At 40.6% G+C, this 27,973-nt stretch overlaps 1 protein-coding gene across 1 annotated transcript; it reads right to left on the bottom strand.

The window, feature by feature from the left end:
• Positions 1–27,427, bottom strand: LOC122965601 (potassium channel subfamily K member 10-like). Its single transcript, XM_044329755.1, has 7 exons — positions 27,337–27,427; positions 14,695–14,771; positions 13,751–13,922; positions 13,001–13,161; positions 12,169–12,361; positions 5,674–5,816; positions 1–4,131 (listed from the first exon to the last, which is right to left on the bottom strand). The coding sequence occupies exons 1-7, from the start codon at positions 27,425–27,427 to the stop codon at positions 3,454–3,456; spliced, it is 1,515 nt and encodes a 504-aa protein (XP_044185690.1). The 3' UTR covers positions 1–3,453.
• Positions 27,428–27,973: the final 546 nt, after the last annotated feature.

Below are 27,973 nucleotides of genomic sequence, written 5' to 3'. Positions count from 1 at the left end.
TTCATTCAGTGATATTTATTTCTAAAAGGCAATCACTACATTTAATGTAATGGTTGCACAAGAGATACTGTGAGCAACGTCCAAGTACAGAGCACGGCTTGTGCCTCTTAACACAGGCAGTTGAAAAAAACAAAATGCTATGATAAGCATCATCCTCTTGAAGCATGTGGTGGTATACAATCAACACCATACACTGTACATTGTAATATAATTTTGCAATATAGCATGCCTTTTTTGTCTTGTCTTGGTTTTCTTTTTAAGCTTTGACATTTTTGTAGTTCTTAGAAGCGTTTTTGAAACACATGTAGTCCTTGCTTTTGCTGCATTCACACTAGCCTAGAGCTTCACTTAGTGACGTGAACAGTAGGATCAGACCAATAGTGTGCATACACAGTTAGTGAGTATGTTCACATAAGGCTGGGGAGTGTCTGTGAAAAAGACAATGTGAGCATTATAATATTAGTGTAGTACAGTCAGTGGCACAGATCACATTTTTTATGCATGTGGTGTCATTGCTCTCAAAGGTACACAGCGAGTATGAAAATGAACTTTGTCAGCATAATGTACACTCAAGAGGCCACCACCACGACTGACAGCTGCTGCAGCCGATGCAGTGATGTTTTAAAATGCAGTTCCACTAATGGCCACTAGATGCTGGCTGCAAAAAATATCCAGCTGCATAGAATTCCATAGAAGTCCCCACTTCTCTGTAGAGATGCAGTTTTTTTCCACATGACGTTTGGTTCTCTATAGCTAAAAACTTACTTAATGTCACTTTACATCATTGGGTTTGAGAGTCCGTCAAGGAAGTATTAAGGCTTCTAGAGAAGAATGTTTTGGAGCATGTTCGCTTGACTGACAGCTGTCTCAGCCTATCAAGGGTGTGTCAGCCGTGGTGGTTACCGCTTACTTGTCCCAGCTCAGTTCTATTCAGGATCCTTTGTTTAAATTTGGATTCTCCAAGCTGTGGCTGAAGCGTAAACCCAGATCCAAGCTCCAAAATGTCCCATCAGTTAGCTTATGGGTGAGATCATGAAGCGTACATCGCCTTTTGACAGTCTGTGGATATGCTTGAGCCAAAAACAACAAGTAGTACACAATGCACTCTCACAATAACAGCAGCGCGCTTTCTAATCTCAAACTTGCCCATCATTTCACGGTGTTCTGTGTATAGTATGAGTCAGTCCCTCCCCTTGCAGTATGGCTTATCTTCCATTCTGGTGTCATTCATTTTCAAAAAGCGCAGGTACAGTCAGTGTCCCTCATCTTTTTCAAAGTGTGAATGCAGCACTTGTCAGACAATGTCAACAACAAACATTAGGACAACAAGCCCTGAGATAGTGTTCAAAGAGGTCATGATTTAGGTAGCATTTTTGAACATTGCACTGAGACAACAGCTTAGCTTGGGGACCATGCACAGACGACATGTTCTGAATCATTTCCATTCACATTTAAATGCACATTTTTCATAATTTAGTTTCAATAGGCAACATGAAAAACAGCACAAACACATAGTGTAAGTGTTACATGTAAAATGAGCGTCTGTGATGTGTTACTATTCTACTGGTCCACAGCAGCTTTTTTGGCTGATTTTTGTTGTTGTTGTTGTTCATCATTGTTATTTTTGTGTATTCAATACTTATGTTCTAACTTGAGCCACACATTCAGTCACAGCACCTTGTTGGAGGTCCATGTGCACATGTTAGACCTCATTTAAAACATTTCAAATCATATCATAAGTGGCCATTAAAGCTGACACTTTAGGAAATAGGATTTTTGTCACATCAGCAGCAATATCTCTATCTGATTTCAATTCACTATACTAAGTTTTTGTTTTAAATGGATTTGCAAATTTCTTTTATTCTGCATTGTCTGCTATATTCAAGCCCTACACCTCAGACCAGTGTGAATCTGGTCTTTCCTAGCTGATAGTTACACATGTAACACATCTGATTTGGACTTGGATGTGACCATCAGCTTCCTTTTCCATGTTTAAGGATAATTTTGTTTCATTACAAGTAGTGTCTTACTGTCATAGTCATCATTCCTATTAGTGATTGCAACATTGTACTCACCAAGTTAATTTCTAAGATCTTGGAACACAGTGATATTGCTACAACATCAGGCCAGCTTGACTACTTCATCTGAAAGGAACCTGTTGCCTCACCCGTTAGTCATGCTCCTATTTGTATTCTGAAGTGCAGACATTTTGCCTGTAAGTTTTGCAAAACTGCTAACGTGAAAAAGTTATTCGTCTTGCAGGTGTCAAATAGCTTCAGGTGCATTACCCCCACCCATTTCCATGAAGCACAGGAAAACCAAGATAGACTGCAATCAGACTTGTGAACTGGCCAACAGAGATGTAGCTATATATGTAACTAAGTTTAAACAAAAGTGTATTAAGGACTTTATCCAGATACAAGACACCTGAAATGACAGTTGTAAATGGGGCCTAGAGCATGGATAGCAGACAAACATGCAGCTCTGCTGATACTACATCAGGTGTCTGCAAAGGCAGACATGTTCGTAAATGTTTGCCAACACGTACATTTTGGGCTACATGTAAGCAGTACCTGCAGGCTCTCATGGTCAGTGTACATGACAGATTTTATATCATGCAGATCCTTGTGGCTATGTGGACCTGGAAAGTATATTTTGTGCTAAAATTAACAATAGCAGTCACACTGGCAGGTTGATCGAGTAATACACATGTGACTCACTGGATAGTGTGACTCAAACAGACAGTCTCTTACTTGTGAATCAGAGATGAGTTCATGGCGCTCAGAGAATACAGAACTGACCCAAAACTTGGAGAGGGCTTGTGAGCCACCCACAGCTGTTATGTTCATGGTACATCGGTGTGTATGCTAACATGAAGCAGAAGGTGTTGATGTGAGTGCTACACATCCAGTATGGCTCAGAGTTGGGAACACTGAATACTGGGTGAATAAATATTGAGGCAACAAAGTAGCTTTCTTTCAGAAGTTGGAGGAACTAATGATGCCTGCTCAATTACAGTTATTTAGGGGGACAAATGTACATTTTTCATATATTAGGGGAGAAATGACTCATGGAGATTATGCACAAGTACTTTGGTTGAGTACAATGTTATCATAACTCATAGAAACGATGGCTAAAGCTACAAATATAGACCCAAGTTGTCGTCCTTCAACCACCTATTAGGAGACAACTTTGTTTTAATGTGACCATCATTTGGCATAGCAGAATAACAAAAACCCTAACAGGTCTTGCATCCATACAGTGGACAGTGATGAAGCCAACACAATGTGAGTCCATCAGATCCATTGGGCACAGTGAATATTATATGTGATCATTACAGTATATAGCACAGAGGGACAGGTGTTGCCCCAGCTTAAGCAAACACAGGAATAAGGGAGACCTAAGGCACTAATGGTGTTTTTTAAAAGCCCCTGTTTTAGGAGCACAGTCTGTCTATGGGCCCATCTCAATATGCAGCTCTTTTGTTTCAAGTGTTTTCTCACTCTCATTCTCTTTGGTTTTCTCTGGAATGAACCCATTCTGTGGCTTGCAAGCTTCCACAAACAATGGAAAATCAGACAAGCTAGTGTTGCACTCCTTGTCCTCATTCTCATCCTCTCCCTCATCCTTCCTCTTCCCTTCATCCATAGTGGGTGTCCTACAGTCAAAAGTGGGCGTGCTGCAGCCGTAGGCTTCACTGTGAGGCCGCCGAGCCTCGTCTGGGATGTTCTTCTTCAGGTCCCGATTCCTGTTGCGCTTGGCCAGCTTGGTGACGGAGCCCAGGCGGTTGAAAATGTTGTCCTCAGACGTGGTTTGGTGGTTGGAGCGACGGTCGCACTGTTCGGCCCCCCGCAGCCGAAGGTTATTCAGCTTTGTGTCAATGCTTTCCTGGGAGGAGGTTTTGTAGCTGTTGGTGTCCAGACTGTTGAACATGGCCCGTCGCTCTGGAGAAAGCATATCCAGGGACACTGCACGCTGGTCCAGGCCCAGCTGGCGTCTCTCCATACTGCGGATGGTGGCAGCTCGCTGCAGCTTGTCATGGACCTCGACACTCATACGCCGACGCGTCTCCCGGAGCTCTGCTCGCACATTAGCTTTCCACTCCGCTGCATGAGCCTTGATCTCTCCAACCTTGGCAAAACACAGTTATTACTTTAATCAGAGATGAAGGAGCACTCTAGTGATCTATAAAGTTTTCACCAAACAACAGTCAATGCACAACTGATAATAAGTTAAATCCATAAAAATAGTGGCTGTCAGAATGGGAAACTGACAAAACTGACCTCACATTGTTAATAGTGCTTAGACTGTTTCAGATACAAAGACATGAAATGTCTACTTTGGGTTATTAAGCCGGAGTTTGTTTTTTTTTTAAATCAACACACAGCATTTCTGTAGCCTAACTGGTTGCATATCTATGTTATATTATTCCAGAAGAATCAACCCAGGAACCATGTCTTCAGCCCACTTCGTCAGGACACAATAATGTTCTCTTAGACCCCATCTCCATTAACATTTGATCTGTATTGAGTTATGTTATCTGGATAATAATATCTGATTATAAGCCTTTGCTTCTAGTCTCTGCTATTAATACAAATTGTCATTATTTTCACTCCGCCTGCAGTGATGCAAGATTGTCTCCAGGGCTGCTATTATGTACAAGATGAGGGTAAGATGACAGACAGAGATAGCTGAAGACATCAGTAACAAACTACTACTTGCTAAGTAGGCTAATGTTACTTAAAACACCAGGGCAAATGGGGATAAATGTCAAAAAATTCCTGGAACTTTGGGGGTTGATAGTAGTCTGTTGATGATTTTGACATAAAAAGGCTAAATAATTAATTGGTTCATACAAGGTTGTCATTTCCACTGGGGATGGGAGGGACATTTATAGTGTCAGGTTGATTTTCTTACTGACTATCTATGTAAAGAATGTGCTCTCACTGTCCAGCCAACAAAATCCATATGAAAGAAGATCTAAAGAGTTTAAAAATTTAATATGCTCATCTGAGTCACCTTCAATTACTACCGTGCACACACAGCGAGAAAGTTAACAAGCAGCAGACTGTGGTGCAGTGAGTGCAAAGCAGACATTTTTTCCCTGAGTTTGACCTCTCAGGCTACATACAGTATATGCCCTTACTTATTGCTGGAGGTTGTTGGGGCTGTATGCAGCCTACAAAGGAAGAATGTAGACACTGCAGAGGGCTGAAAAAGTGTTGAACTTTCTCTGTATGTTTTTGGGATAAAAAACATTTTTGTTCAATATTTATTTATACCATTTAATATTTAACTAAAAAGACACAAGAATCAAGCATCAATCATACATTACCTCAGCTCTATGCTCTTTGTAGTAAAAATGCTATTGCCTCATTGGTTGGGGGTGCACTTCAGAAAACAAACCCTTGACTTCATTAACATCATAATCTATAAATGATGTGCAATGAAAATGATTACTGTAGTAGCCTTATTTGGTAAGTGATAAATCAGAAGATGCCAAGTGCTGCCAGTTTCATGAGTAATGTTATAATGTTCAGCCTGGTTCTAAATAATCTAAACAGACACAGTCTGGAATGAAGGCTGATTATCAGGTCATTATACAGTATATCTTATTTTTCATTATCAATATCAAATCAGCATTCACCCTTCCTTATGTATACAGGAGCATACCTCTTCTTTGGTCTTTTTGGAGAGAACCCTCAGCCAGTCGCCAATCATGTTCAGTACTGCAGCAAAGTAGGCCAGACCACCCAGGATCCAGAACCACACGAGTGGTCTGTACCACTTACGGTACTCAATCCTCCGATCTCCCCCTGAATGGAAAACAAAACACACATGAATGAATGAAGAAATGTGCATCTCTGTGCTGCTACTGGAATCTCAACCTGAACATTTCAAAGAATGAAGTTGGAGAGATTACACTGCGAGATGAGAGATTGTTTTTTGTTCCACAGTCACAGTCAGAGATCAATCAATCAATCAATGTGAAGACACTGTCGATGAGTTATGGAATAAACAAAGACTGCTTTTCACATTAACTGAATGTCACAACATCACGGGGAGGTCCTCATCCATCACACATAAACCTGTCCTCCATGGAGACATCTAATGAGAATGAAAGAGAGTACACACCATGCCTGAGATCAGCTGTTTTACTAAATGAGAGCATTGCTATTAGGTTGTTATCTTGCATTAGATCTGGAATAAACATTGTGTGTAGCAGCTGATATGCAGAGGAGAGTGATTCCAAACCACTGAGGTGATACTCTAGCAAGACTGGAATAGTTATTAACAGCACTATGGTCCAAATGATCTCAAACACAAATAGCTTAATTTCCATTGAATTTGCAATAGATGTTCATTGTAATCTGAAGATGAATCGTAAGGCTTTAGAATCCTCTGAGCGCCCGTGTCAGATTACATTTTCCATTTAAACAGTAAATGCAGCTTTGTGTTAGTTCAGGTAGGCATGCTCATTTATCAGTCACACTAATTCATGCTCAATGAGAGTGGGCAACATGGGTAAAATCCTCTATCATGGATATATAATCTTATAGTACATGTTTTGGAAAATCATTGAGGAACCTTTTATAACTTTTTTGGATAATATGTGACCAGACAGTCTGTTTTGGCTAATCCAGCAGAAATAAACACCTGACAAATAAAGCTACTTCACTTCACTGATGCAAAACTCCAATGTTACCATAAACCAGTGCTGCTCATTGATTTGTAAGCCCACAATGGTTTAATGTAACCACCGATATTAAAAGGGATGGATACCACATTATAAACAGTATGGCAACATCTCTGAGGTAGCAAATTTATATTGTCTCACAGTATATATAATCATATTGCAAAACCCTATTGCTCAGTATCACTGGCTTATTGTGCATCACCTGATTTGTTTACCAGGTACCTAGAAACATGAAAATCATATTCATATAATGTGCTGGGAAGCCTTTATAAGCTGTCAGCTCTCATTCTTACTCAGCTGGTTCCTTACACTCCCCCCCTCCTTCCATCTAACCCCATCACATCCCAACTTCATCCTTATGTGATTCCCCCCCCACCAGCTAAATTCTTTGCACTGTCCTTGCAAAGTAGTTGGCGTTGGTAGCTTGGTGACGTATTGACTATTTGCACTTTAATTCAGTATTTGCACTGTTCACTCTTATCTCACTGCTGCAGACCATGGCTCTTTTGTGCCATGGTTTATACTCTGGCAGAGCAGGGTTATATAAAACTGGATGGTGTGACAGCTAGTATGAGAGCTTTCTCGTCACACTTTACTTTAAAATCCCCCTATTTAGCATTAATGAGATGTATATAAATATTGGACCTCATACGCCATATGCTGGAGACAAAGGCAGGCCTGCCTGATGACAAAGAAAGGAGCAAAGTCAAACAAAAGGACTCTAAACAGACTTCAACTTCCATCATGCTCTGCTCAACTTACACCTAGATGTGAAATCTGGCAGAGTCAAACTCTCGGCTCTCATTGGATGAGACCTGCTGGAAATGCCCAAGGATTTCCTCTTCCTGGCCGTGACATCACCGAAGGTATAAACACTCCACTCGCTGAACTATGCTTCCCACGTCTCACAGGCTAATGTAAGGTATGTACTGTAATGTACATGACTGTAACTGTGCCAAACAATCTCAACCTCAGATGAGTGGAGATTTCTCTGTGTTCTTCTGAGCACTGATCCAAAGAAGACCGCTGTGCAAACCAGTGCTCTTCCACCTTTCCTGCAGAAAAAGGCGAAGGATAACTTCTATGCCCTGCTCACCTTTAACTGAGTCGACTCTGTTTTCTCTGCAATGCCACTGAGGATACGAATTCGAGGATACAAATACAAATAATTTTGCTGCCTCAACAAATATAGATACAAATTTATACAACACGTAGTTCCGACCAAGCAATCTGATTTGTCAACTAGACATTTAGAACGTGCTCAAATCAGCATGACAGCTCACCTAGCCATGCTCAAATGAAAAAACCCTCATCACTAAAAATATTATTCCACCATTCATTAGAACTACAGACTGTGACGTTGCGCTAACAACAACAGTCATTTCTGGGTAGACGACTGGTGGTTAATTTGAATTGCGGAGATATGTGAACTTGGCAACTTTTTCTGTTGTCATTTTCAGCCGTAACTGTAGTGTTTGAAAATATATAGTTAAACACGGTGGTCCGATCTATCAGACGTTTCTGTAGGCTTTATTTTATGTACTGTGTTGCTTTGCTAGTGTCTTTCCTTTGTTTCGTTTTGTTTTGTGGGGGGATCTGCGGTGGAAACCCGGTGCGGAGTTTTGAGTTGTCTTTCTTTTATGTTTGTGAAACTGGATTGAACTGAACTGATCAGGGGTTGTGGGGAAAACAAAACAGACCTTTTGCTGAGTGGATTGAACTCAGACTGTGGGACAAGTTACACACGCACACACTCACACACACATACACACACAAAACCCAAACCCTTCTTCCCTCTTCATCATTATCTGGCACTCGCATACACAGCAAAACTTAACCATTTTCCCTTCAGTTTAAAGTATATCTCAACTTCCACGCCAACATCCTCCATCAGCTGTGCTGGTGCTATGGCACTACTAGCTTAAAAATGTCTGTGAAGTTTGCGGACAAAGTAGCTAAATCTGTCCATGGAAAAAAAAAATTTCCTCAGCGGATATCTTAGTTACAACGAGATTGAGCTAGCAAAGGAGTTTTGTGTTTATATGTGAAGTATTTATTCAGTTTGGGAAATGTCGCGATCTCCAGAAAGCATTAGCTGAAGTTGGCTGGCTGAGTCAGCAGGGACTAGAAATCATCTCTGTTGCTAGGTCGTTATCAAGGGTCAACCTACTTTCTGGAGTAGTTAACTAGGTTTTATTACATAGGATTTTACTGACGTGAGTGATGGTTTTCCAGGTATTAGTCATACCCCGTGTATTTCGATGGAAATGGAGATAACACAAGCAAAAAGTTTTTTATTTTTAGAGCGAACTGCCTCACAATATGAATAAATTTTGTTTATATCTTTTATTTTGTTGGTAAATGTTGTATAATCACAATATCACAATATTGCTAAAATAAATACTGGTCTCTGCACATCCCCAGTTTGCACACCACATGTCTGAGTAAATAGAAGCAACCACCACTTCTCCTGGCAATCACTGAGATCTTTTGTTCTTTGGTATTTTCACCCTCTCCTCTTTACTAACCCACTTGCATGTACACTCATACGCATCTCGACACTCAGACACATGTTGCTAGGCAACACAGATGCTCAGCTCTGTCTGACACCATTATAGTAATCAGAGGCACGTCATTGAGTGGCGGTTGCCATTTAACCACAGCCTCTGTTCAAATCTTGTGGTCACATTCGCCATCTCGACCGGCACTCTCGCCTGACGTAACCCCAAGTTGTTCACATCCGTCATCTTGTTCCTCCTCCTTACTCTAACACTCTTCTCTTCCCCCTAATTAATCATTATCTTTGATAATGATTAATTGCCGATAGCCAAAAGTACTCCTACTAAGTCCCAACATAAACATTTAATGAATGTTTTTTATATGGACCTTTTTAAGTGTTTATTCATGTACAATATTTGTCAACAATTATAACTTCTATGAGGAAATATATTATTAAAACTGTGTTTTTGTCATTCATTATCTGTTTTTAAGCATCTACTTATGGGTACCCACAGGTGCAGTTATAGTGGTTGACACATGCTGTACATACACAAACACACTTATATCTTCTTACAACTACATTATAGAGTGTTATAGAGAGAACCAAGTTAAAAAAATGTGAAGTGTTAGCTTTTTGTATTTTGGACTTTATTGGGCCCCTTAACATCAGCACTTTGTGGCTTACAACTGGTACACACTAAACTCACCCAAAGTTCACCAGTCTTCACCTCTGCCAGTATACATACATACATACATATATATATAAACCCTCTCTCACCCCCCTCCCATGGGGGGTGGTGGTGTGTCTTCCTCAAGCTCAGGTCTCTCTACCAGAAGCCTGAGATTTTGAGGGTTCTATGCAGTATCTTAGCTGTTTCCAGGACTGCGCTCTTCTGGACAGAGACCTCAGATGTTGTACCTGGAATCTGTTTGTGGGTTACAGCCCCCAGTGCTCCAATACCACTGGCACCACTGTTGCCTTTACTCCCCACATCTTTTCTAGCTCCTCTTTCAGCCCTTGGTATTTTTCAAGCTTCTCGTGTTCCTTCTTCCTGATGTTGCTGTTGCTTGGGATTGCTACGTCTGTCACCCCTGCCTTCTTCTGTTGTTCGTCGATCAACACGATGTCCGGTTGGTTAGCCATAACCAGCTTGTCAGTCTGGATCAGGAAGCCCATAGGATCTTGGCTTGGTCATTCTCAACCACCTTAGGAGGTGTCTTCCATTCTGACCTTGGGACTTCCAACCCATATGTAGCATCTTACACCCTGCTATTATGTGCTGAACTGTCTCAGGAGCACCTTTGCACAGCCTGCACCTGCAGTCCTGTCTGGTGTGGTAGATCCCCGCCTCTATTAATCTTGTACTAAGTTCCTGTTCTTGTGCTGCCATGATTAGTGCTTCTGTGCTGTCTTTCAGACCAGCCTTTTACAGCCACTGGTAGGATTTCTTGATATCAGCCACTTCTTCTATCTGTCGTTGGTACATACTGTGTAGGGGCTTGTCTCTCCATGATGGTTCCTCCTCCTCCTCTGCATCATCGGGTTCTGCTGCCTGAGGTATTCACTTAGCAGTTCATCTTTAGGGGCCATCTTCCTGATGTATTCCTGGATCTTGGTTGTTTCATCCTGGACAGTGGCTCTGACGCTCACCAGTCCTCGGCCTCCCTCGTTCCACTTAGTGTACAGTCTCAGGGTGCTGGACTTGGGATGAAACCCTCCATGCATTGCGAGGAGCTTCCTTGTCTTGATATGAGTGGCCTCTATCTCCTCCTTTGGCCAGCTTATTATACCAGCGGGGTATCTAATGACTGGCAGGGCGTACGTGTTGATGGCTCGTATCTTGTTCTTCCCATTCAGCCGACTTTTCAGGACCTGCCTTACTCTGTGCAGGTATTTGGCTGTGGCTGACTTCCTTGCGGCCTCCTCATGGTTCCCATTTGCCTGGGGGATCCCAAGGTATTGCTGTCCTGAAAATCTGCAATGCTGCCTTCTTGTAGTTCAACCCCCTCGGTTCTGATTATCTTCCCTCTCTTCGATACCATCCGACCACACTTATCTAGTCCGAATGACATTCCGATGTCGTTGCTGTAGATCCTGGTGATGTGGATCAGTGAGTCGATGTCTCGCTCATTCCTGGCATACAGCTTGATGTCATCCATGTAGAGGAGGTATATATAAAAAAGAATCCCTCTCTCACCTACCTCCCATGGGGGTTAGTGGTGTGTCTTCCTCAAGATCAGGTCCTCTACCAGAGGCCTGGGAGTTTGAGTGTTCTGCGCAGTATCTTAGCTATTCCTGGGACTGCGCTCTTCTGGACAGAGTCCTCAGATGTTGTACCTGGAATCTGCTGGAGCCACTCTCCCAGTTTGTGGGTTACAGCCCCCAGTGCTCCAGTTGGTTAGCCATCACCAGCTTGTCAGTCTGGATCTGGAAGTCCCACGGGATCTTAGCTTGTTCATTCTCAACCACCTCAGGAGGTGTCTTCCATTCTGACCTTGGGACTTTCTGCCTGCATCTTACACCCTGCTATTATGTGCTGAACTGTCTCAGGAACACCTTTGCACAGCCTACACCTGGGGTCCTGTCTGGTGTGGTAAATCCCCACCTCTATTGATCTTGTACTAAGTGCCTGTTCTTGTGCTGCCATGATTAGTGCTTCTGTGCTGTCTTTCAGTCCAGCCTTTTCCAGCCACTGGTAGGATTTCTTGATATCAGCCACTTCTATCTGTCGGTGGTATACATACATATATATATATATATATATATATATATATATATATATATATATATATATATATACACACACACATATACAGAGAGAGCAAGCGATAGATAGATAGATAGATAGATAGATAGATAGATAGATAGATAGATAGATACAACCTTTGATAGTTGTTCTGCATGATTTATTTATTGGTGATTAATAATATTTAAGAAACAAATCAGATCAGGCATTCCTGTTTATCATTACCTGCCACATAGTCGCCTATTCCAACAGTTGTCAGAGTAATGACGACAAAATATGTTGACTCCAACGCTGTCCAGCCTTCAATGTGTTTGAAGATCACAGCTGGGATGGTGACAAACAGGATGCAGCCAGCCAGGATGAAGAGAAGGGTGGAGGCCACACGGATTTTAGTCTGACTGATCTGGTTGTGTTTATTCTGTGAGAGGAAGTCACACACACACACACACACACACACACACACACAGTGTAAGCCATAATACCCACGGTGGTTTCAGCAGAGTGCTGATTGTGTTTGGACTCGTTGGCAGCACCCCACAGAGTGTGAGAGAGGACTTTGATGACTCAGTCATGGAGGGGTTATTATCTCATCAGCGTTACCACTGATTATGATGAGCACAGAATACTCTATTCCCTATGTGGCGAGTGAAGTTGACCTGGAAGTTCGTTAGTTCAACAAGGTGCAGTCATCCCTGCAGTTTGTTTCCTTTCCCCTGTTCCCCAGGGGAAAATATACTGCGGGGGAAATATACTGTTTTCTGTTCAAGTTTTAGTTAGTCTTTATTCTCTCTTAAAAGAGCTTTAAATTTTTGTGTGAAAAACTGAACTAACATGTTTGCAGCTCTGCAGGATCACATCCCTTAAACACCTGAACCCTAAATAAAAACTCAAGACACTAAACCCAAAAATAGGATTATCACTTGCCTGCAAACATCTGTACACAGTTTGCCTATAGTGTATTTGCCTATTGACCACACTGAAAGCCAAATCATTTCATAACCACATCATTTCCAAAAAGCTGATTCATAGATGATAGGAAATTTACACTGTGACTCACCCGAAACATCTTCTCCACCTTGGCAATGCTTTTGACGAATATGGTACCAAGCTGGTCCCCGACACCTGCTAGGAGGAATCCAAACAGCGGGATGCCAAATATTGCATACAGGATGCAGAAAATCTTCCCTCCCTCAGTGCTTGGGGCAATGTTACCATACCCTGGAAGCGAAAAGAGACAAAATAGGTAATTCTACGGGTCTTAATGGGATTTAATTATACATTATAATTGATAACGTTTCAGGTCTGTTTCTGTTATCCTCAACAGGGTTTAGATCACTGTGTTGTTATCCTGCTCTGACTTTAAAGTGTGTTTTCTTAACACAGGGCTGTGATTTCTGTAGCCTTCGTCTTCGTAAAGCATGGCACCCTTGATAGAAATGTTCATGACATGTACTGTATGTTTCAAAAGTATAAATTAGATTGGGCCAGGCAACTCTGTCTCCTATAAATTATGTTTATATACCACTATATTGTTTTCCTAATTACGTTGAATAGGCAAATGTAATTGCCACCAGTGATGTAGTTACTAGCAAAGGGTATTGTCCTGCAAGATTTTGGTACACAAACAACAATAAAAAAAACAACAACAACAACAACAAAAACAAACAAACAAACAACAACAACAACAACAAAACACCAGAGAAAAATACAATGTCTTGAAAAGGCAAATCTCTTTTTCAGAAACAGATTAATACACACTAAATTATATTAACCTATTCAGTGTTCAGTCATGCAATAATCACAGTACCTATGGTTGTGATGACAGTTCCAGCGAAGAAGAAGGCACTACCAAGATCCCAGTGGCTGGAGTTATAGGAGGTATCACCAATGGGATTCACACCAGCATTCACAGCCTCCACAGAGTGCTGGGCAGAGAAGCAGAGTGAGAGAGAGGCACATGAGAAAAGATAGGTCTTACTCTTGTTGTTGTAGATTCAGTCCAGAATCCAATCACCAACTCTCCCCTCTGCAGTGTCTGGTGGACCTTTAGGAGCTAGTTTCCTTTCCTAACTGGTATCAAATGCTCTGTTTGCTGCTGATGTTGCCACTGGTGTTGATACTGCTGTAGTTGTTATTGCTGCTGCTCTTGTGTGGGTGTGCATGGATAGGGTTAAGATGGACATCATGAGGTGTGATGTCACCTGTTGGTTTGCACTGGAGCCCAGAGTTGCAGCTTAGCTCCATCTTTTTTGTTTGGAGCTAGGACCCTCCAAATAAGGAGTGAGGGGTGTTGCCTTTCACACTCTGGAAACTTTCCCTGCTAACTTGGACCCAAGCTAACGTTAGCTTACTGGGAACACTGAGCGCTGCACACTTGGGCTAATGTTAGCTACTTTTGCTAAATTGTGCTAACAGGGCAGGTAATCAAGTAACATTAAACTTAGTGAAATATTGCAACAATAGTCCGACTCAGTGCGAGTCCCTGAGCCAGGGAGAGCAGCGGTGAGCAACTGTCAATCACAGCTGTCAATCAGTGCCCACATGGCAAACATCAAAGCTAGTATAAGTCTTCAAATCTTATCAGAGCAATAACTTCCAAAATGACCACCTGCACACTTATTAGAGGGCATGAATTTAGCAACTGAGACCATTATAACTAGTCGAAAAAATGATTTACTTATTATTTTTAGAGAGAAGTTGAGGTTTTTTGAATGGGAGTCATTTGGAGCAGCTCGCAGTTGTTGTTGGCACTTTACGGTACTCCCTCATTGGCTTCAGCCTCAAGCCGTGGTAGCTGCCACTTGTGCCAGACACATTAGCCACTGCAGCTACATGTGGGGGACAAAACATCAGAACACCCCGTGATACAGTTTAGTTGAAAGATTTGTAGTCACTAACATAGCTGCTTTTTTTCTAAGGTGACGCAATACACAGCTCAGCAGTATAACAGGGTTTTCTCTTTAGCTCTTTAGTTTGTTCTGTAGCTTTTGCAGTCTGTACCTAAACATGTATGCTCTATAGAAAAGTTAAGCTGACAATGGTATTTTTAGTCACTAGAGAGGGGAGCTCCACGGCTAAAAGATACTGATTCAGTAAGTGACTCCAATGATTCAGTATAGTCAGATCAGTTTAAAGATACAGTGTTCAAGATTTGTTCATTTGCCTTTATTTCAATATCTGACAGCAGATAGGTGAAAGGAAATGATGACAGAGTGAAGGGGGATGATATGAAAAGTTGTATTTTCAGTTTTCTAGTTCACCATTATTGAATATTGGGCATATTTCATGATGAATTTTGCAAAACATTACATAATGACTGACTACTGACAATGATTATCCTGTATGTTACTTCATGTTGCCTCGGACACTTAGAGTTACTTATTGCAACCTCAAAGTTGAACTATTACCTTTAATGTTACTGTAGTATCACTTCACTGGAAGTTGGTTCACTCAAAATAAAATTAAATTTTGTGTGCTGCCAGACATGCAGCTGCTCAACAATGTATGTTATGGGTTTGAAGACTTTTTTGGGTTACTTCACACTTTTTTTCAGTTTCTAAACTCACCATGACTCATAGTTCCTAGCTCTGTGGTTAAACAAACTGCAAACTCAAACCATCTGAAAACTAAAATAATCTTGGCCCATAGACACACAGTGGGTGTAATGGCACCTCTCCACTGTGCAATAACAATAACCTTGCAAATGTATTGATTGTCACACTGTGTAAGAAGGGTCTAATAAAATCTTGGTTCCATTCTGTGTCAGACTTTGATATAATGGGGACATGTCAGTTGGTGCAATCTGACATGTCGTCAATTTGCATCAGCCATCTGCACTGTTGTAGTGTTTTGAAAATGTAGGACAATAAACAAGTTTCGCTGGTATCTCTGTGCAGCGAATACTTCAAAAGAAGAAGAGGAAGGAAGAAATGGTATGAACTTTTACCTTCAGGGTGAAGGTATAGCATGCCCAAGATGTGGACTAAAACAGGTATCACATCCTTTGTCCCATGCAGCATTCAGCTGCTTAACAAGCTTTGATCTCATGGTCTGAATTGGGCACTTTCTTGAACTTGCACTTTATGTCTTTTATCGATTTCCCCAAATTATACTTTTTATGATGATTATATGCTTATGTTTTATGTTATATTATGTGCTGTCATGCATGGTTCTTGATGTTTTTTGATGTTCTTTTGAGCTCTGTGCAAAGTAAATTGCCCTAGGGGCAATAAAGGTTTAATTCATTCAAGAGTATGAAGCTGTATGGCCGGGGGTAACCAAGGAGTAACAGGAAATGTCGACTGTAATCACTGTAATCAGCTCGGGTGGAACCAGGCATGAGACGGAAGTCCCACGCTGAGTCTCCCTCTGCCTGAACTTCATCACATCATTCCCCCTCCTGCCTAACTGACAACATCCTCCTTCCACCCCACACCCTGCTTTTTCATCCACTCAACCATCATCCTCAACATCCAATTCTTTATCATTTCCATTAGAATCTTTAATCACATATTGTTGTGGCATGGTCCTTGCTAGTGAAGCAGCCTGTGTTTGGTCTCCAAAATTCTAAATTGGCAGTCAATGTATTTGTCTCAGTATGATCTATCTATACCAAAGATTTCAGCATGTTTCTCTTATGATTGTCAACTTTCCTCAATGACAGCCCAAGACTATTCAGGGGCTTAAAGATTACCTTAACCACAAGAGTGCCATTTGTCCTGCTGATGCTCTTTACAACCTTTGTGTCCCAGGCAGCCCACAGTGTCCACCTGCATGAGTTTCTCTGTGATCATGCTTTCTCTGCTTTGATGTCTTCCTACACACGCTCATCTTTAAATCAGACTTCAATGGAAGTGATGCAAACAGAGCCTAAATATGTACCAATATTTCAGTCTGAATGAAATGTTATTATTTACACCAGTCATAAGCCTGGAGGGGAACACAGTTTGGCTGTGTGTGCACGTGTGTCAGGGAAGTAGCAGGAGATAAACCCTAATTCAGGACAAAAGCAGCCAGTACAAACTGAAGAATACCTCTTTAATAAACTCAGGCGCGCAGACACAAAAAATGGAACAAGACAGAACAAACAGAACAGAGGATCCAACAAGATTGAAACTAAACTGACAAGGAGATGAGGTGCAGGTGGAACAGGAGAACAGGAAAGGAGCTGATTGGCTGGGGAAGACACAGGGAGCAGGGCAGGGCTAACGAGGATGATGCAGGGCAGGTGTGGAGGGAAAGTGTGGAGGGAAAAGCAAAATACAGACACAGGAGGAAAAACTCAGAGCAGCAGAAAAACAAAAAACCAGAGGTGTGCACTACGAAGCAAGTTGAACATACCCAGGCTTTCTTTGTGTGAGCTGGCTCGACAAACCCTAAACGCGCAATCAGAGATAAGTGGTTTCTGCTTCAGGATCTGTGTGCGTTGCAAGGGGGTGTTTTTGGCGCGTCATTTGACTCTTTTTCCGCACAAAATGGACCGATCTCGTGCCGCCTGCTTCAATCAGAAGGAACAGGTCATTATAACAGAGAGCTATGAAGAATATAAATACATTATTAAAGCAAAAAGCAACGCTGTTGCTGCAAATAAGGTGAGAGAAGAATGCTGCCAGAAAATTGCTGATTGTGTAAATTTGTTAATTAAAAACTAATTTGTAATTAGTTAACATATTTATTTTACCATATCCAGAGCTCTTAAACTTTAAACTTGACGCTGCAGATTTAAACATTATACTCAAGAAGTGCACTTAGGTCTGACTCTGTCCCATAATGAAGGATAAGTGGAAATCACTTTAGATTCTGGCCAAATAAAAGTTGATATTATAGATTGAATATTTATCTGTGATAAATACCAATGGACTAGTCAATTTTATTTATTGATTTATTTTTTTGTTCAAAGTATTCAACAAAATCCCATCCCGCAAGTAACCCTAACCTCTTGCACCATTACAAATTTACAACATGACATATCAAATCAATGGTAAGTATGATAAAAGATTGATCAATTTTCTAATCAGTGTTCTAATACCTGCAGTACCAGCAGTGTTAAATGGACTTGGCAGCAAATCAGTTAGTTAGTAAAAGGGTGGCGCTTTTTATTGCCGATTTAAGCCAAAACTCGGAACATAACCTGCTCCGGACCAGGTTAAGTTTGCAGCATAAGTTACTATGGTGATGTAGCCAGGTTAAAAGAGAGCCACCTTCTTGACATTGAAAACCCTGGCTTTAGGCTCAACACACTTCGCTAACCCACTAATCTTGCTTTGTAGTACACCCCTCAGAAAACACAATCGTCATCATAATCAACTGACATAAACCTGTTCAAGAATACACATGAATAAAACTTAAACACACACCACAACCTGCACACTCTCTCATCTACACTCTCACGATGATGCAGCTCCTCAAACATGGCACACAGAGGCTGCAAACGCAAATCACTTAAATCTACAGAAACAAATGCCAAACTCCTCACATTTCACAAATAGTGGGAAAGCAAACTTCAATGTCCTTTACATGGGCCTTCTCCCACTCAGTCCTGTATAACACACAGGGAAAAAGTCTGAGGGCATTTGGTGGACTGGTGGTTAAGGCAACTAAGGAACATAGAGCCAGACTGTGACAGGATCATGACAGCATGTGTCTGTGTATCTGTCTGCAGCTAATCTCACATACTACTGGACCCATCAGCCTAATATTTTTTGTGCACGTTTATGACAGTATGCTCAAGGACCTCTCGTGTTTGCAGTGACTCATAATTCATATAATTCAAAATCATAATTTTTTGACGCCATTCCTTATGAGCCTATCATAAAGCTTAGACTTTTGTCTTTTCAGCAGTCCTCGCCATTTTACAATATGAGTTACGACATAGCAAAGGCATTTTCGGCAATTGTCAAGGCTAAAAACAAGGTTTACCTAGTCTGTTGCAGGCCACATTTTGGCCTTTGTGTGGCTCAAAAACTGACATTCATAGAAATGTTTGGTCTCATCTTGTACCGCAGCATCTGCAGATTAAATCCATACCTGATATATCATGATCCACTAAAGTTAGGCATGATACAAGATGAATAAATCCCCATTTCTGTTATCTTTGCCGCCATCTTGACTGTACCAGTGTTTCCCCTTCATGCAGCAGCGCCGCTGCAGAATTATGAGCACTGGTGCTAAATTTCACATGATCATTAATATAAATGATCCTAATGATTTTCACTCACATACTGTGCAAGTATGATAACACCCTACATTGTCATGGAATTGTTTTGAGTCATCAACTAGTACATCAAATCCCAGAATCCTCCCTCTCCTCATTGTTCAAAGGACATCTACATGAAAGGTACTGTTATTAGAGTAGATTTCCGTTAAGGAATAGGGCAGTGCGTGGGAGCGCGTCGTTGAGCGGGTGTGAGAGAGCGAGCAGCAGAAAAGTGAAGGTGAATGCGAGTGGAGCAGAAGAAAAGGTTAGCAGTTTGTTGTCAATCTGGCACTAAATGTAATGTATGTATAAGCAACAGTGTGTCAGTTAATAAATGCTGCAGCTTCTAAAGACCAAGACCAAGACCCCCCCCCACCCCCCGCTGCACAGACCTGGTGGAGATCTGCATTCTACTGAGTGCACTCTTCTTGTACAATCACCATCTGATTAGCTGTACAGCTGTGTCATCATCACTCTGCCAGGTCTGTTACACCTCTCAGGGGACAGTGAAAAGAAAATAACTCCGACTTCTCCGATCCATCATCCTGTGCATCCTGTTACATAACACTTCGCTTCTCTGCGGTGTGTGCCTCCTCACAGTGAATAAGTCTGGCTGAGGTGCAGGGAGAGGGCACAGAGACCAGGTTGATACTAGGAGCAGGCGTCACACTCAGTGCCAGTCTGCTCTGCAAGAGTCTGTCCTGGCAGATGGAGTCTCAGTGTAATGAGCCACACTCAGGGTGTGACAGATAGCTGTGTGGCCAGCTGAAGGGCAAAGACACAAGGACACAATTGATCCACAACTGACTCTGATGAAAAGTTAAAGTTTGTCACAGACTTCAACCTGTAATTTTAAACTTGTTCATAATACATTTCCCTGTAAACAACACGGTTTGAAATGATCTGTTTTCGATACAGTATTCAGTATAATGCAGTAAATTACTGCAATCAAATAAACTCCCTGTTCAGTGCAATAGAAAGTAACAAATGTATTACAGCTTTAATATAAAATGTGAAAAAGAAAAAAACATTGGTAATACTGACTAACATCCCAGTATGACATTGAAAAAAAGATCAAATCATTTCAAATGTACTGTAGTCATATCTATATGACAAACTAGGTTGTTTGTTATGAGAGTGTAGAGTTTGAAAGATGAGGTGTCTCTGTCTCTAATTGCAGTGACAGAAGAAGTGATGCATGCTGGGAAATGTTGTTTTTTCAGAGGCTGGATGACATTGATTAATATATAAAATGTGCTACAATTGTGTTTGATTAATCAAGCAACCACTTGTAACATTGTATAACTTCGATTCAACTGGTTTAATGTTCAAGTGACGTATTTTGGCCCACCTTTGTGAACATTTTCAGTCACAGCAGGGCTGCTTGTATTCATTGTCAATTGTGTTGGCCAATCAAGCCCTTCTAATTGCAAGATGAAAAATATTCATTCAAACAACACAAATCAGCAATGGTCATCTATGCCTACATGCAGACTCCCAACTTTTATGTCATTGAAAAACTGTAACCTTATGTTTTTTTGGAAATTAAATTTTTCGTTCTAATCAGTAGTGCCTCAAATATGTTGATGTCATTGTATGCAATAAACCGTTCTCATTCTCAGGTCATCAAATACTGCCGCTTTGTCACGCCCCTTGGTGTATGATACTGTCAATTCCCGTGTTAAGGTTTTCTTTTAATGATATCCTCATGATTTCTCAACACAAAAACAAAAAAGTGTCCTTGATAACTCAACAATACCATAGGTTAATATTATGGCCATCCGTTTGAATTATTTCTCCTTCAATTCTGAGAAATCAAATTCAGTTGTGGATAGCAGAAGGGTACATTACCTATGATGCTCAGGCACCGTTGCTCTAGAGACAAAGACAGTCCACTTTGTTACCTGTTAGAAAAATTGCATTTAATATTTTATCTACTCTTTACATTTAATTACTGAATTTATTCCAAACTGATTAAGATTTTGTGTGTGCTCATGGTGTGAAATGTGGTGTGGTGGTGTGATTGCTGCCGGTCATCACAACATTTCATTCATTTGAAATGGAATGAAGCCCATCTACGGCAGACAACTCAAAACAGGAGTTGAACGCGCCAAGCCCACCCGCAACACAATGGCCTTCCCTAAACCTAATCCACCTTTGCACTAAATTGCATCAAATCTTGTACCATGGCTGTATAAACAGGATGAAGACGGGGTTATCAAACTGGACTTTACAGTTCACATCCCTCATTAATTCCCTGCTCTTGTCACTTTCATATATTTCATCAAACTGGACTTTACATTGTGCATTGCATTCAACCTCCACTGTTTGATTGATTTTATTTGATACTTTGAAAAGAAAACATACAGAACATAACTGTTACTAATTTAATTTTTACATGATTTATTTATTTATGCATGTCACTCATCATCATTATTACAGTGGAAACCACATTTAGTGATCATGGTTACAGTGATCAACCGCTCATGTGGATCAAAAAGTTCCGGACAGAATCATTCCTATACAAATGCAGTTTAAATAATTCACTCATAGTAATCAAGTAGTCAGCTTGCAGTGTTCATTTTGGGTCTTTTCATACGTGAAAACATATGGAAAAAAAATTAAACTATGGTAATTCTATTTTCTTTTTACCTTACTCCCATAGTTCACATATGATATGTACTTAGTGGCCGTGGCACCATTATCGGGTGTTGCACCTCCACACGGTTGTGTGGAGGAGCAGGGTGTGGAAATGTTTATTTGTGACTGCTGGAAACAATCAGAAAATAACATTTTATTCCTCTCATTCACCAGCTTTTTCACTACCCTGCTCACTCTCCTTGTCCACTCTCTAGCTTGCTTGACCACTGCTTCTCTCTCTCTCTCTCTCTCTGTCTCTCTCTCTGTCTCTTTAAAATGAGTGGGAAGCCATCAGCAAAGCCTTACTTTACTTTTAACATTATCAAAGGAAGAGACATGTCCTCCCCTCTTCCTAGTAATGTTTTTGTCTTCCCTCATGGCAGGGTTGTACAGCCTAACAGGTTGTGTTTCTCTAAAAGTTGATTCTGGTTCAACTTTCTCACTGTGGTGCCCCTGCTGCCCTAAACCCCGCAGGCTTAACGCACAACACACAACCCATCTGTTTTGGGGCTGGTGCTGCGTGCACACTGACACATTCTTTGTATGCTTGCATTGGCTAATAAAAGAGATTCTGACTGAATGGGCTGTCATGATGACATAAAATCCCAAAACCAAGAATCATAAAGATACAAAAAAATTCCTGGGCTGTGTAAGTAGTAGCCTATGCATTCTGTCAGAAGCCTACAGAATATGCTTATATGTTTAGGCATCTTTGCAGCTTTCTTCCTTTATCATATTTGATAACATTTCATGTAAATGATGGCCAACACATGGTAAAGCGGGATAATAAAGTTCATAATAATAAATAGTAAAAGTAAAGTTCATGCACAAATCATTCAGTCATACTGCTTGCTTTTGTTTATTTGCACACGATTATCGGTCCCACAAAGAGAAAAATCATATATAAATATAATGCCTGTGGATCCTCGCGTGTTGCAGGATTACAGATAAATGTAGTATGTTGGAACAAGTTGTAAGAGATACATTTGTATCTTAATTGCACTTATTGTGTTCCAGATAACCTCACAACCGAAGGTCCTCAGCCAACAAAGTGATGGCAGCTAGTTAAGTTGTTTGTAATTTGTTGTTTATACCCTGTGTTCTCTGAGGTCACCGGAGCCAGAGGGTCAAAAGGGCTTCCAAGCATGCAGTATCCTGACATAAACAGAAAGGTTTGCTTATTGTGTGCATATACTAAACATTATTATTCTCATTATTTTAATTATCATTATTTCCATGTGAAAACAATTAATACACAATTACTTGATGAGGGAGTTTGCTTAAATCACGATTTAAGAATAAATGGTGTACAACAAAAAAATCTCAAAATGAAACCCCTGGACGTATTACAAACAAACAAACAAACAAACAAACAGTAAGACCCAGCAAGCATCACCTCTTCTATCACTGCAATTAGAGACAGAGAAATATAAGCCTATTAAAAACATGTCATTTTGCCTCACTGCCTAGGCTTAAGACAAACCCTATTTTTAAATTATATAATTGATTATGTTCATTTGTCTCTGGGATGAAAAGGCCTAGGCTATATGCGATCTTGTCCCTGAGTCCCTGTGATTATTTTGAAGACACTGTATGCAGTAAAAAAAGAGTAAACAGTGCAGAAACATTCTTTCTTTAAAATGACAGTGCCCCTGCCTTTTTCCCTGCAGTACTTTCCCCTTCCTTTGTTAAAGCTGACCTCTTGTGAGTCACAGCTGATGTAGTGACATGTCTGAGTAAATGTTGTCCTCTTCTGTTTCAAAAACAGCAACATTCATCCAGTCTTGCTTTTATCTTCTTGCAGTGAACTTCTCCACTATCTTCAATTTCAAACATTCGGAGATAAACTTCTCTTATATTGATATTGTTAGCGTCAATCTGGGACAGAGACACAGATATGAACTTCCTCAGGAAACAGAACAAGCCTTTCTGGATTAAATATAATACCAGCTGATGGCATTTGTTCCTTCCTCTGTGGTGGACAGTGTGCTAATCATCTTCATTCATGTAGTGTTTGACATGAATGAAAACCTATGTTTTCTTCAGTGGTAATAACTGGAAATCACTGACATTTGGTACAGATGAATACAATAAAAAGTGCATTTTAATGCTTATAAACATTTTTTTATAATCTTAATGTGCTTTTGAGGCAATGTCTGTTGTGCACAAACAGCAAGGGCTATCATTATTCATGTGTGAGAGAGACACTGCCAGAGACACTACTCTACCTGTTAGCAATCTGTCTGGGCTTGATGACCCAGCTGTTTGTTGGCTTTCCCTCAAACCAAAGTCACTCAACATTTTTTTTTTTATTCTTAGCTGTGTAAGTGATGTGCTAATGTTGGTTGGTCGGTCCACCACTTTGGTCAAGACTGAAATGCCTTGACAGCTATTGGATAGATTGCCATGAAATTGTGTACAAACATTCATGTTCCCCTCAGGATGAATTTTAATAACTTCAGAGATCCTCTGACTTTTCATCTAGCACCACCATCAGGTCAAAATTTTTATTTTTCCAATACCATTTGTCTATATGTTTATGACCAAATAACTGCAAAACTAATGACATTCCCATCAGCCTCAGCTGTACTTTGTGTTTAATACTATTTAGTCAATTAGCTAATTAATTATCATGTCCGCAAATGCTAATACGCTAAACTATGAGGTTGTTAATGGCAAACATTATTCCTGCTACACATCATCATGTTATCATGATGAGCATGAACAACTACCATACCAGCTTTCCATTTTTTTACACTTGCTTTTACTGTTTTCTCACATTTTCCTGACAATATGCATAACAGCCTCACAGACTCTTGGGGTTCTATCTTTGTGGAAGTACTACGACCTGCACAAGCAGCGCTCTGAAAGCTTGGTGTTTTCCTGACCTTGAAACTGGCTTGACCCTCTGTCTGTGTGGTATTTGGGTGCAAGGTGCATTTTTATCAAAAGTGGCGTTTATTCTTCAAATACATTAGGGAGGAAATGCTGTGGTGCCACTTGAGTTATAATTTCTTCAAGAAGCATCTTTCTATTTGTTGAGCTATTCACTGTGATTGGCACAACTGTTTCAGTGCTATGAGACAAGTGATTTGACTGGCTGAGAGTATTCAATAATCACCACACCCTCTGGTCTATATTCACCTTCACCCATCCCTTTTGCAGTTTGCACTGCTACACCAAGATTTGCACTGTTTCAATTACAAAGAAAACAGGCAGTTGTGGTGGAAGTTGACCAACTAAGTGAGACTAACAAAGAAAAATTTGTCTTTGTATATTTATTTAGCTTTTGCGCAAAAGGATGAAAACCAACTAAGTGATAGTTGGCAGCGACTGCCGAGGAACCAATCCTGAGTGCATCCTCACCAGGGTTTTTATATGCATAAGAACAAAGAGTCAATAGTTACATTCAATGAAAGGATAGACATCAATGATTAATTAAGGCATTTCCCTAATAAAGGCACACTCTTGTCTCAAAAAAGGTTAATGTGCAGGCAAGGCTATACTTCAACCTTACATCATTTAGCACGTAAATGTGGTATACAGATCAGGCATTGTGTCAAGAAAGACAGTTCATTTATAGTATCAGGGGTTCGAGTAAAGTTCAGCGGAAAGGGAGCCAGTCATGCTTTTTACAAAATAGTATAACACAGAGAGTCACACTTAATACAAAGGTTATTCACTAAATGATGATTTTTCCTCTACAGCAGTTTTTCAATTATCCCTTCTTGCAAACCCTCAACTTAGTGACAGACTGCACCAAAACATACATGTCATTTCCCCATGAGCTGTGCAGATTCAGATAGCAATTTGGAGGCAAAGCCTCAGCACAGAGTTTGGTTCAGCCTCTCTACTCACAAATAGATCAAAGGAAAGCGAGGTCTGGAAATGTCACCAGAGGAAGCTGTCACCTGCTCCCTCCTAGAACAGACCAAGAGGGCTGAAGTGATGCTCATCTGGTCCTGGATCCTTGACTGTGGCTGTGGCCTACCTGTCCTATGGCTAAACCTCTGGGCTGAGATGATGGAGCAGCTGGCACTTTTCTGAGCTGTGCTTATCAGCTGTCCTTTCTCTCTTGCTACCATGAAATCACTTTCATGTTCTATTCGAGCAGTACTCTGCAGTTCTCTGGGTAAAGGGGCAGAAAGTCCACAGCTCAGGCTCCTCCAGTGTGGGATGCTCAATCAATTGATCGATATCATCTGTATATCTACAGATGATACAGATGTACTCTATGTGTTTATAGTGTGACATTTTCTGCCAGAAGAAAAACTCCTGGAACATTCAGATTGTATGATACTAAAACTAAAAAAAACAACTAAAAAAAAAACTAAAAACTAAAAAAAAGTCAGTATTTACATACATAAATCCACTATGTGTCTTATTTTTAATTAAATATCTATTACAGATCTCTTGTTAATTCAGAACACTTTGCTGTTCAAAACATGGCACCGTTAGTTGATGAATTCATCAAAATTATCAGGTTTTTAGAAAGTGTAATCTTTATCTTTAGCTCACTGTTAGCGGAGCACACAACAGAAGTTAAAGCATCTTTGTACCTTTACAAATTTCAACCCTATTTCCTAAAAGTTATGTTTGTAGATGTTTTTTTTATTTTTCAGAGGAAATGTAATTCCTACCTGGATTATGTTCACTGGCCACAATTTTGCTTTTCCAGGAAGTATTACAGACCACATAGAAGTTGTAGCAAGATGGTCAGGGCTGATGGTGGACATACAAAGAGCTGCTTTATCCTGCCCACTGCAATGCAGTTTGAGCAGCTTCAGTCACCAGCCTCTGATTCACAGCTCCTGGTAGCTGGTTATGTCATAGACTGCAGACTCCATGTGTTTCACTAGTCCCTCACAACCAAAAGTCAATCTGTAAGAAGTTACAGGTGCACCTGTGTGGGGCATTATAGAGAGTGTAAATTAACAGGTACACTATGAGACACTCTCACCTTGAGCAGGAAACATCTGTCACCATGTCTCTGTGCTGTAAATATTAACCGTGTTGTGTGTAAGGTGCAACTAAAGTTGAGTTGAGGAAATCATAATGTCTGGATGGAGCAGAGTGACACCACAAATGTGCAACCAGATGCAGATGGTGTGGTATTATCAGTTAATTACTACAATGACCATTAGATGTGGAATAAGTACTGAGATCTTTTATTTCCAAGTAGAAATAGCAATATCACAATGAAAAAAATACTCCATTACAAATAAAAGTCCTTACATTCAGAATCTTACTTAGGTAAAAGTACATAATGATTGGCAGCTAAATCTAATTATAAGTTTCAAAAGTAAAAGTACTCATTATGCAAAATGGTCCCATTTAGAGTTTTAAATCATCCTATTGTTGGAATATTAATACTGCTTCACTGATGTCTAAAATCTATGTTGTTGCCTTGTACCCCATGCACCCAAAGAAAGGGTAATGCTAGCAGTACTGCTACTAACCAAGCAGTTAACAGTTTTGAAGAGTGTTACAGTGTTTACATCCTGCCTATCATCCTCGTCACTATACCTGCATGTCTGATTATGCTTTGCTAAACTCACAGTCCAAACAAGTCCAGCTCTGAATCACCATCTGTCCCTCAGTGAAGGTGGACACTCCTGGAGGACTGGAGTCACTGTCACTGCTTTCCATGATCTCGGACATGAGGCTGGATTAAAAAATGCACAAAGCCATCAACAACCTGTCCCCAAGGCCCACAAATTCACTGTGTGGCAATTATTAAACTATAATGTTGAAGATGTGTCCTCTAGATGGGCAGTGGTTCAAAATCTAGTTTTAATACCTGCATTAATTTAGTTACACATTCATGTTACATGGTCTTAAATTGGTGTTCAATCAAAACTAACTGACACATGAGAGCAGGGAGCATAAAGGTGTCTAGAGGTAAAAGTCCCATTCACTTTTCCTACAGTCAATGTTAGGTGACTCATAGTTGGAATATTTCTACAGCTTGGATTGGCATGAAACTCTCCTGCTTGAATCACCAGTACAACAGAAACAAACTTCCTGGATCATATTCCATCTCACTGGTACCTGAAACGACATATCCACAGCTACACCGCTGCTTGAGTTTTTTGACAGAAGCCTGTTTTTGATCTGAAGTCCTGGTAACACAGCTGAATTGTGTCAGTATATGATGCAGAAAAGGTCTGACAGAGCTGTGAGTGAGATGGCCTG

Source organism: Thunnus albacares, chromosome 16 (assembly GCF_914725855.1).
Source record: "Thunnus albacares chromosome 16, fThuAlb1.1, whole genome shotgun sequence".
Classification (NCBI taxonomy): Eukaryota; Metazoa; Chordata; class Actinopteri; order Scombriformes; family Scombridae; genus Thunnus; species Thunnus albacares.
Note: the sequence above shows the minus strand (reverse complement) of the source record. Positions and strands in the feature narration are given on the sequence as shown.